At 41.2% G+C, this 12,447-nt stretch overlaps 1 protein-coding gene across 1 annotated transcript in view; it reads right to left on the bottom strand.

The window, feature by feature from the left end:
* Window positions 1-7,430: 7,430 nt before the first annotated feature.
* ZDHHC17 (zinc finger DHHC-type palmitoyltransferase 17) overlaps window positions 7,431-12,447 on the bottom strand; it is a 138,369-nt gene continuing 133,352 nt past the window's right edge. The window contains exon 17 of the mRNA XM_050935455.1: window positions 7,431-10,896. Within this exon, the coding sequence (XP_050791412.1) occupies window positions 10,758-10,896 (139 nt within the window). The 3' untranslated portion in view covers window positions 7,431-10,757. The remainder of the gene's footprint in view (window positions 10,897-12,447) is intronic.

The following is a 12,447-nucleotide window of genomic DNA, read 5'->3' as shown; positions in this document are numbered from 1 at the left end:
CACCCAGGAAAGAATTCTCTGTAGTAACTCAGATCCCATCCCATCTAACATCTCATCACAGACCACTGGGCATACTTACCTGCAGATAATCAAAGATCAATTGCCAAAATTAGGCTATCCCATTATACCATCTCCCTCCACAAACTTATCAAGCTTAGTCTTTAAAGCCAGATATGTCTCTTGCCCCCACTACTCCCCTTGGAAGGCTGTTCCAGAACTTCACTCCTCTAATGGTTAGAAACCTTCATCTAACTTCAAGTCTAAACTTCCTGGGGTCCAGTTTATATCCATTTGTTTTTGTGTCCACATTGATACTAAGCTTAAATAATTCCTCTCCCTCCTTGATATTAATCCCTCTGATATATTTATAAAGAGCAATCTCATCCCCCCCTCAACCTTCTTTTGGTTAGGCTAAACAAGCCAAGCTCTTTGAGTCTCCTTTCATAAGACAGGTTTTCCATTCCTCAGATCATCCTAGTAGCCAGTCTCTGAACCTGTTCCAGTTTGATGCAGGCATGGTAGTTTTTCCTTCTGAACTTAATCCTTTTTTGGGGGGGAAAGAGACCCATCTCCTGGCACTTGGGGGTGGGCTCAAGAGAAACCAGAGGAGCCTAATTTATCATCCAAGCAAAAGCCCATATTGATCCCAGTCTTTGTGCATAGGTTAGGTTTGTGTGCAATGTTACAGTCCTGGATTTTTTTTTAAAGTATTTACTCTAGTCAAAGGCTTTTTCCTTTGATAGAGAACATCTGGGGGAGGGGCAGTTGTGACCCAGAAAAGTGCTAGCTAGCACTTCCTCCACTAGCTTTGACATAACTACCATCTCCAAAGCAGTGAGGTTACACCAAGGTATCAGCATAAATAGAGTAGTTCAAGCTGCTTGCTATTATCAAATTGAAAATATTTCTGTAAGGCAGTGAAAGGGACAGTTGTGACTTAGCCCACGTCCAGACTAACCCGCGGCATCGGCGGGTTAAAATCGATTGCTCGGGGATCGATATATCGCATCTAGTCTGGACGCGATGTATCAATCCCCGAGCGCGCTTACATCGATTCCAGAACTCCATCAACCCGAACGGAGTTCTGGAATCGACACGGAGAGCCGCGGACATCGATGCTGCGCCGTCTGGACAGGTGAGTACCTCGCTTTTAGAAATTCGACTTCAGTTACGTTATTCACGTAGCTGAAGTTGCATATCTAAAATCGATGTTAATACCCTTAGTGTTGTCAGCAGAGTTACTTCAGTACTATAGTGTGTATGGGGGAAAGAAAGCAAGGCTGCCTGTCTCTTCTGCAGGAGTAATGAAAGCTAAAACCCCCAGCTACTTGCACAAACTAACACTTCAAGTTCAAACAAATTGCTGTTAGCAGTCTTGTTCTAATGCTTGAAAAACAGATACTGGGTTAATAGAAATGGCCTAGGCCTGAATTGACCAAGTGGGAAAGTAAGCCTTTCAAACAACAATCCCTTCCTTAACTGCCTCATCACCATTTTTTATTTATTATTATTAAAGTATGTAGTCCTTGAAATCCTGCAGCTCTGTAATCAACTATTACAACCCCCAAGGTTGCAGAGGAGGGCTAGTTCTGTAGAATGGGGAAGAAAGTAACAAGCATTAATGCTGGACCTTCTTAAAAGTATAGAGAAGATAGGCAGGCATGTTGTTTGTGCAGACATCCAAAACACTGAATGCCCTCGGCTGCTACTGACAGTCTTAAAAGGGCATCACTCAATCACATCTTATCAAGGACTTTTCACCAATCTCTACATGTAATGACCACTAATATTTTCAGTCTTACACACTACTGTTGTCCCTTACTTTAGAGTCTGGGGTACCTATGGTAGTGGCTCCCACTCCTGCTGTGTGAAAACACTATGTGATTAAAGCCATTTCTTCAAGTCCATGTGCACATTGCTGTTTCTGGCTTCTAGCTACCTATATGTAGCCAAGTAGTTAGTTCATCTAGTGAGACCACCTGCTCATTGCAGGCCACAGAACATCCCCCACCTCCTCCTGTATTAGACCTCCTAACCAGTGACTGAGTTACTGAAGTCCTCAACTCCTGATTAAAAGATGTCACATTACAGGGAATCCACAATTTACACTAGTTCAAACCAGCACATGACCTATGCCCCACCCTGCCAAAGAAGGTGTAATACTCATATGGGGTCTGTCCTGGGGGCAAATTCCCTCATAACCTTACCCCTTCCAAAAATCAATGAGCATGTAGGCAAGATCCAGCAGCCACACAGCTGGAAAAGAAGCCTGTACTAATGCTTCTTTGTCCTTTTTCTTATTGGAAAATGGTCTTTGGTTTGCTAAGCCCTCTGCGTAAGGAACAGTAACACCAGGAGTGGGGTCTCAGCATGTTTGTTAACAAAGAAAAGTGTTTTCAACACAGAACTGCACCGTTTAACACTACGTGCTGGTTCTACACTGGGCCTTCCACGGTGACTTGTACATAAACTGAAACACACACCAGCCCTAGGGGAAACCTCTGATGTCAGGCCAGCTTTCAGACCAAGGTTTAGTTATTAACTGCTTGGGTGAAGCCAGCAGAGAGGACTCATGATTTGGAATTTTTAAAGAGGCTTACAAAGCCCCTGACTAGTGGTTATTTTTTAATACTATCACTATTCTTTCCTAGGGACTGCTGTAGTTCAAAAAGAACCATAGCTAAGCAAGAGTGTTTAACATCAAGGCTAGCCAATGCCAACACCTGCTCCCTGGCAAGCTCCAACAACAGGAGCTAGGCTCCTACACTGAGTAGGGGCATACTGCTGACAGTTCCACTGGGCTCATCTGACCATTTCACATGAAGTAATATGCAAGGAATGCATATGACTCAAAACTCTCAAGGAGCAAACTGATGCCTGGGCCAAATTCTCCTCTTCTAGGCCCTGTTCAGCCAGCACACAATAGATGACTAATCCATAGCTGAGGACAGGCTGTTTAGGAGCAAGCCCACAGCTCTGTAGTACACCCCTGCCACAAGTACATCTGAGCCCGAGCATGGTCATTTCTATTAGGCACACACCTCTTTATCCTGGCCATGCCACCAGCAGGAGAATTTAATTTGACAATTTCTAGACTGGCCTGAATAGCAGTCAAAGGTAGTTGGCGTAAGATGCACAGTGGTCATGGCTTGTTTTCAGAAATAAATTATTCAGACCCCCAAGTCCAGGCATCAGTGCCAGATGGAAGCATAAAGTAGATTCATAAAGCTAGATTAAAGCAGCAAAGAGTCCTGTCGCACCTTATAGACTAACAGACGTATTGGAGCATGAGCTTTCGTGGGTGAATACCCACCCATATCTGACGAAGTGGGTATTCACCCACGAAAGCTCATGCTCCAATACGTCTGTTAGTCTAAAAGGTGCCACAGGACTCTTTGCTGCTTTTACAGATCCAGACTAACACGGCTACCCCTCTGATACTAGAGCTAGCTTGTTTTTTTTACTCTTCACCCATCTTTTTTTTTTAAAGCTAGCCACAACAGGACTCATGGGTTTGTTGCCCTTGGACCCAGCCATATTCATCTCCCCATTGAGAGTGAGTAGGGTGAGGAGAAACAGCATTTACAAGCTAGAATGTAGGAGGTAGTTCTATAGCAGCTCAAAGCAAAGGTCAACCTCTGACCACAGCCCAGCTGAAAGTGCTCTAAGAAAAATGGACAATCATGGAGTAACGTGCCAACTGACGCAAAGTTTCCTCCTACTACAAGGCAGGTAGTGGGTGGTTTATGTAGGAGGATTCACATTCCCTCTAACGCTTAGTCACTGAAAATAGACCTGTGGATGATGCTGTTTAGCAGTGTCTAACCCTTTTGAATCTTGCTTAGCTCATGGCCTCAATAAGAGCTGGTAGCAGTACCATAAATTATGCATTCTGTGTACCCCTTTCTAAATTATTGACAATTTCACTGGGTGTGGCCCAGCTCTAGCACTGTAAGAAATAGGACATGGGTGCTGCTATTGTTACATATTGCTAAGCTGTCACCTCTCCCTGAAATATTAGTGCTAATTTTTCCATAGCACCAGTCAGTTTCCTTACCTTTTCTAGCTCTACTATTTATGCACCTACTTCACACTGATTACAATGGGAGGTAGGTGCCCACATTTCTTGGGGCTCTGGTCCCCTGTACCTAATGCTTCCAATGACATTGATAAATTGAACTCAGTGATGTTCACGCTCATGTGGAAGTATAATCTAGTCTAACAAATCAAAATATTCTGACAGTTGCACAAAAGCATGTTTCATTTGAGACTCAGAGAGCTACTGTAATGGACAGTATGAAGTTATGGGGTGCAGTCTTCAAATCAGAAAAGAATTTAAAAGTTAATCTTACCACCTCATGAATTCCTTTAATACAGAACTCGAAACCTACAATGAATTGTGTGTGCACATATGCTATTTCCACACCTGTTGAATTTTTTGAGATTTCCTATATTAGTCCACATGCTTGGACATAATTCCACCATCCCAGAAGATGGCAACAGCACCTTTCAATTTTATGACACAAGCCTCTTATATATCTCAGGCTGGCTCAGTTGAAATGCCAACAGCAATTCAGGAAAAATTGTCTACAAAACAGAACTCACTCCCTGCCTGAAATCAAAACTGCTAATCTGAAAAACTGGGCTATATGACTGGTATAGGGGACCCCAAGGAAAAACTTAACAGGTCAGAAACATTCTCCCTTCTTTCTTCAACTTTCTGCACCAGCTCCACATGCAGCTTCTGTAATGCCAGTATTGCCAATCGTGAATGTAAACAGCAAGGCAGAATCCAACCAATGATACTCGTAAATGTATGTCAAGGGTTGCCTGCAAGTTGCCTGAAAGAGAGAGAAAAAGCATTGTGACCAGACCATGGTCCCATCCTGGGCTGTACCCAAGATGCACAGTCCTTTGGGAGACAGGTCCTTTACACCCCCAATCCTGGGACAGGCCAAGCACCAACCTGGTCCTCAACATACGAGTGGACAGCTTTAGGGTTGCTCTCACTTAACGCCTGGCTGCCAGTTCCCACAAGGAGCCAATCCAACAGCTGGGGAGTGCGAGGGCATGTTAGTACCCCTTTCCCCAGCTACACTAAAAGCTACTTGAAGTGGGTTTGGCGATCCTACTTTAGCTGGTCAATCTGCATTATGGCTGCTTTGTGCTACTAGAGTTACATGAAGCAGCTTTAGTATGACCGAGGATATGGGTTAACTAGGGCATCATTCTCAGTTTCCCAAGGTACATGAACAACTTGGGAAATTCACCTCATTAGCAGACCTAAGTGAGATAGATTTGGCAGGCTGAATGGTAAGCACCCTTGCACTATAAAATAGCCCCACTGAGCGGAAAACCCATGAAGCTGCCTTGCCAGGAATGTATTTATTTAAACATGAACTTGACTGAGAACGCATTAGTATGGTTCCTAGGTTGGATTAATTCTTGCTCTCCACATAATCTGTATTCCAGAGTGCACGAGTACATAGACTACATTTATTAACAGTACATTCATTCTTTACCCCCATACATGGAGTGAAGCCCTTCACCTTCTCAAGTGCACGCTGAAATGCTGACGCTGCAAAGGAGTCAAAACAATATACTTAAACCTATAAGATATAGACTAAACAGAGCCTAGTTCAAACATTCCTTATCAACTGCTTTTCATTATTTGTTGTAGCTACAGTAAGTAGACACAAATACTCACAGACAACAGCATCAGCAAAATGAGGGGATGCTTGGTCTATAGCTGCAGTTTGGCGTATTGTGCATTGTTCATTTCACCATAAATAAAACTACTTAAGTCTTGGAAAGGAAATCAGAAGTGATTTACATCACTAAAATTGGGGGTTTTCTTGACATGCCTTATGGCAAATCACAATGATTAGTCATGGCTCCATTTTGCTCCTAATCCTCAGGGCATTGTGTTATTTAAACCACAGAAAAGCAAGGAAGCAAACTATAACCGTAATGATCGAAATTATGCCTCTCAATATAATACAGTTAGACAACCATTGAAGTGACTTCATCCCTCTTTCACAGTTATTCCAAACGTTTCAGCAGCAACAAAATCTCTTCATGAAAATCTGCTCTGTCACCCCATCTTACATCTGGAGTAATCCCGTTTACTTCAGTGGAGTTACTCTGGATTTATACTGGTGTAAATTAAGAAGAATTTAGACTCAAGAGCAGTTATTAACATGACATTGGTTTGTGGTCTAAAAGGCTCTTAACAGTATTTAGGAGTTTGGGTGGCATAATTACAGGACAAGAGTTAAAGTAATTTAATTCCAAGAACTAAATTCAGCCTGGTGTTAGGAAGTCTCTAGGGCAGGCTTGCACAACTCGTAAAGCAGTGAGGGCCATATTACTCCAAAGAAAACAGTTGAGGGCCGAACCCCGCTCCCCAGTGCTGCCCAGCCCCCCCCAAAGCACCCCCCCACACCTCAGTACCGCCTGGCCCCACAGAAACAACTCCTCCCCCCCAGCGCTGCCCACCCCATGGAAACAAACTCTCCTTCCCCAGCGCCGTCCCGCCGAAACAGCCATATTGAACCTTGGTAATATGTTATAATAGGCCCCTAAGATGGTATAATTAAGATAAATGAAAAATGTCTTTTTGCTAGAAGTAGAATAAGATCTTTTCCCTCACTTTGTAATCAGTTGCCCTGTTGAATGAATGAGGTGTGAATGAGGAAGGCATGGAAGGCAGGCACCTCCAGACAGCTGCAACCCTTGGAGAGGGGATGGGAGTCAGACCAAGGACAATTAAACTTGTCAAGTAGGCTGACTAGAGAAGAGCAGACATACTGATGACCCCAGGGCTTAGAAGCAAGCATCTTCCTCTGGGAACACCCTCTTTGCAGCATTGGGACAACCCCCAGGCCAGAGAAAAGCAGCAAAAAGGACCGATTTTTATGAGACACAAGATCAGTAGAACAGGTCAGCCACCGACTCGCCGCTCTCCTCACCCCCCCCCCGAAATATAAAGCCCCCCCGCCACTGCCTGCCCGGCTTGCCTACTCACCCCCCCCAGCGCCCACTCGCCTCCTCAGCCTCCCTCCCCCACTGCCAGCTCACCTGCCCCCCCGCCACTGCCTGCCTGCTTGGCTCATCATCCCCCCATCCTACCAGCTCGCCTACTCACCCCCCGCTGCCTGCTTGCCTCCTCAGCTCCCCTTCCCCCCCAGCCAGCTCACCTGCCCCCCTGTCACTGCCCATCTGGCTCCTCATCCCCCCCCCCCAATTATATTATCCTCTCTTCAGAATTACACTGGACAAAATAACATCTGGAAATGTGTTGTGCTGCACAATAGGTTTATTTAGACCCTGTCATGAGACAACTGTTCTCCGATATTATTGCTGATGGAGCTAGACAGCTTACTGAATAAATTTAGTGTGACACAAAAAGTCAAGACAAACACTGCAAGTAAGAGTCAATATTTATTTGATTAATAACTTACAAAAATTTTCACAGATTTAATTTATGTAAGGAGAGCTAATTTATTAAACATTTTACAGATTTTTGTTCACCATGTAATACATCAAGATCCTGACAGTAGTAAAATAATACTTGGCACAGTTATAAATAAAGAAAATACAAAAACAATGTATCCATAGCTTAAAATGTAATGATGCTGTTTTATGCATATTAATTTTCAAAAACAAAATCTGGTGGACATCAAAGAACATAGAAACCCGCAAAGAAACAGCACATGTTTAGGGCTGAGACAAAATTTCCATTTACCCAACCTATATCAGATAAAGCTGATCTGATTTCACTCTGAATCAGCTTCACGAAATTTTGGAAGCGATGCAGTTTTGCTGTAATACGCAAATTGTAAGTTTAATAGTTTACTTGACAGAAAAATGCTGCGTAGATGGCTTTTCCCATTCTGATGGTTTCAGGTCACAGGTCTCAGTATTCCTCAAGATAATTAACTCTTTGTATTAGATTTATATGCCCTAAATCCGGGACATTTGCAAGTTGATTCTAAACCTATTGTATTTTCTATTGGCCAAATTTTGCAGTCCATAATGAAGCAAAACTCCCACTAGGGAGCGATGCTCAATTAAAGACTGCAAAATTAACCTCATATTACCACCAAAGTCCACTCTTGTTTTGCAAACATTCTGGTACACAGACTTTGTTAGTTAATTGGACAACTAAAATAATAATGTACTTTACACAGTAAATCAGTGGTCCCCAACCTTTTTCGTCTGGCGGGTGCCAAACGACGAGCCACGGAGGACTGTGGCGGCGGCGGAGCATCCGCCGAAATTCCACCGACAAGCGGCAATGTCAATAGGCGTCGCTGCCAAAATGCTGCCGACAAGCAGCGTCATCCAGAGCAGCATTTCGGCAGTGGTGCCTCTGGATGATGTAGCTTGTCAGCGGCATTTCGGCGGAGGCTCGTCCGCTGGCCAGTACGCGGGTGCACTTAGATGCCCTGGCAGGCGCCATGGTACTCACGGGCACTGCGTTGGGGACCCCTGCATTAGTTTACTGATGCTATGAAATGTATTTACTAAAAATTTTCAACTGATTGAAGTTCTTTATGTCAGTCAACCCAATAGAAATGGGGAAAAAAGTTTTTCCTGGAGGTGCAGAACATTACCTTTAATTGTAAAATAAGTAAAGACATTTTGAAGGCTTATTCATGTTTTCCATTTAGAAATTAAAAATATGAATAAGGGTGTTATTTGTTCTTGTTCATGTTAACAGAATTATTGTTATAATTCTAAATTCTGACAAAATGGCACAAACGTCTTGCCACCCCTGTAACCAACTCCCCCCAAACACTGTATCAAAGATAATGTTGATTTTTTCCCCCCATTCTTAAACATTCAAGTACACTAATGTTACATTTCTGTAAATCTTGATATCTGGTACCTGCAAACTATGTGAGTGTCTTGTGATCAAAGAAACAGCTAAAGAAAAAAAAATGTCTACTTGCAAATACTGAACATCACCTATTTAGAGTTTCACTGCTCCTCTTACTAAGGCAAGGGGCGGGAATACCACTAGATTGCTTTTATACTTGTAATCTGCATATTACAGGGAATGCTAATTTTGCCAAGCATCAAACATGCAGTGAATTTGCAGAGTATAATGCCTATTAACAGCAGTATTGAACATCACTAAAAGCTCGTTAAATATCTTCCTACACTTTTTGGTTGATAAAATGAAATGAGCAACCTTAAATATACTAACACACACTCACAAGGAGAAAACTATTTGATAAATTATTTATATACAGATACACATTCTTTACAGTGGTCTCTATCAACTGCTTCCAGGTCCCCTCTGAAAACTCCCTTCACAGATTTCTCGAACCACTAGGTTGCTACAGCACTTAAAAGAGAACTAATCCAAGTCTCTCTGTAAACAAATAGTTAAGGAAACAGTGAATAATTCACCATGAGTATAGGAAAACGCCATAACAGAAAATCAGTGCATCACATTCAACAACAAAAAGCCCATTTGGAATGAGATTTCAGATCATTCCTTACCTTTCAAACATATTTGCAGTGAGAGAACTAAACAGAAAAAAATCTCAAGGGTGATTTCCATTTGCTGACATACCATCTTCTTCAGAATGTCCTATTAAATTTTCCATTCATATGTGCTATTAACAGAGATCACACTTTACTTAAGCTTGGATTCAATCATTTTATATGCAAACAACATGAATGTTTTAGTCAGTTTTCACGATTTGTTTTGCAATCACATGGGATTTAAAACTGTTATAAACCTTTCTTTTCTATTACTGAGATTTTGCATTCATATCTTTGGTCCCCCTATGCAACTTCTCTTTAAACTTTTCCAGTCACTATGCAATAGATTACACTGGATTACTCCTAGTATTAAATTGTTTATATCATTTGTTCAAAGATATCAAATTAAATTCTGTTTTATTTTTTGCTGAATATCATATAGTATATATTGTGGTCTATTTTTAAAAGGTATATCATGCACTTAAGTAGGGCTTTAACTTCGACAGACGAGCTTTACTTACTAGTGCAACTGTTTATTTTCAGACTATACAACCTCGAAACAAGGTTATTATGTGTATTTCATTGTACCAGAAACAGATGGCCATAACTGCTGACAGCCATAAAATATAGGTAACACACTTATTTGTGAACATCATTCTCATGTGCCCTGCTTCAGCAACTTAACACATTACAGTCGATCCCCAATAAAACCACATAATTTTAATCACAGTATTGAAACGCACGTTTTCCCATGTACATAATACTATAGAAAAATCAATATAAAATCACATTACCTGAACTAAATGTAGCAATCTTAATGAAGTCTGACTGCACTGTGAAATTTAGTTTTAGACTCCAGATTCTTACTCCAATGGAATTATTCAAATTGAGAAATGAATATTTCTGTTCAGCACAACATGACTAGGTATGTCAATACTTTAATAATCTCATGCTCCTTTGTAAAAGGTGTTAAATAAAAAATCCAACAACAAATGCAGTGAATATGTTGTTGTGAATAATTCTCATGTTAAGAATGGTTAAAATCCCTTTTTGATCTTCCTCCTCTTCCTTATCAGGATTGGCAGTTTATTCTGTCCATTTTTACCTTCGTTAATAAAACTCTGATAAAGAGAAGGTACTGTAAGATTCATCGTTAGCCCTACACATAGCATGCTACGGTTCAAAGGATGTGGATTCGAGAGAGAGAGAAATTTTCAGGCACCACTCAGATCTGATATGCTCACAGGATGAAGATGGTGCTACACTAGCTGGTAGCCTGCTCCTGAAGTTTGGTCATATTCTATTGTATACTGCCTTGTCCAGTCCACAATAACAGGACGAAAAAGACCACAGCATCTGAATTCAAAGAAGTCTATAATATTCCTTATACATCCATGGCTAAAAAAAAAACAACCAAGAAGACATACGTTAGTAAGTAACATCTCAATTCACTGAACATAGCACAAGTTTGTCTGCTTCCAAATTTACCATGTCTGCTTGCTGTCCAAAAAGTTCCCCAAATGTAGAAAACACAAATTCTGAGACCACAGCTGACTCTTTAACCTTAAATCAGCTATTCCCCAAATAGTATGCAAGGGTTATATAACAACCCATCATCCCACCTTAAAGTTAAGAAAAAATGACTTGCCAAAATATATTGGATAGAAAAAGCAAACAATAGCACCAATAGAACATTATATAAAAACTATTGCAGCATTATCCTGCCTTTGATTTCAGACGATGCTATTTTATTTTTCCCATTTTGTAATATGTGAATATTACAACTTAAGCATAGACTGCAAAATTACATGAACTAAAAAATAACAAAACTGAATAAGCTCAAGAGAAATCCCTGAACCATGAACCAATTTCTATCCCACCGCAGGCAATAGTTTGAACCATTAAACAGGCATTACAATGCATCCTGAGGACATGCTCTGTTGGACCAACAGGAAAGCAAAGTTCAGAGCTGAGTGCCATCAACTAAGACCAAAAATAACATTGAAATTTAGGGAAATACAAGAACAAGAGCTTCCGAAGTACGGAGTATGAGAAGAAGTGGTATTTAGGATAGCTAAGACACAAAATACCTAGGGATTTATAGATGAAAATCAACACCTTAAACTGCACCCAGTGATGAACTGGAAGCCAAGGTAATCTGTAGCGCATGGGTGTAATATATTCCATGCCACAAACACCGCTAACTGGGTGGCCACATTCTATGCTAGCTGAAGTTTCAGAGTGATTTTGAAAGCTAGTCCCACACAGTGTATTGGAGCATACCGTTCTGGAAGTGGCAAAGGCATGGATTCAAAAGGAATCGTTGCACCATTTAAAAGGGCCAGACATGAATATGAAGTGATTGTTTTTCCAGGATCACCATCAATTTAATTAATACTGGTCTTCAGATTACATGGTGGTTCATAGGCTAAAGATCAGTGTGAATCCTTGAACACTACAAAATATAGAGTATACACATCTCCGTGGACCTAGAGGACAAGACTGATAGCTTCCGAGTCCAGCAGCTGTTAAATCATAGAGCTCATTGTCAATTTCTTAAAGTTTTACAGTCTCTAATATGTAAAAAAATCTCAGGAAGGCAACTTATTTTTAATCCGAAAGTTTCTGTTTGCTTGAGGGCAGTGAAGCCTTGTAATTACACTGAAAGATGAATAGGCCTTGATTTTCTGGAAATCAAAACTTAGGTAATAGGATGTAGACTAGAAAGATGAGAAGCAACAACGAGAACATCTGAATTCCTGAAAGGACATTAAGTAAACAAACCGTGGTTGACACTTTTGCTCCATCTTGTAGGCAGTGCTTATTTAGTCAGCTCAAACACTTGTTTCATGATTTTAAGGAACAGATCTTCTAAAAGCTCCTAACCTGATGGAAATGGCTACAGGATGTGGAATTTGAAATCAGTGAGGAAAGCAATACATTGCATCT

The sequence above is a fragment of the Gopherus flavomarginatus genome, chromosome 1 (genome assembly GCF_025201925.1).
Source record: "Gopherus flavomarginatus isolate rGopFla2 chromosome 1, rGopFla2.mat.asm, whole genome shotgun sequence".
Classification (NCBI taxonomy): domain Eukaryota; kingdom Metazoa; phylum Chordata; order Testudines; family Testudinidae; genus Gopherus; species Gopherus flavomarginatus.
The sequence above is the reverse complement of the archived record's forward strand: the minus strand, read 5'-3'. Positions and strand labels throughout refer to the sequence as shown.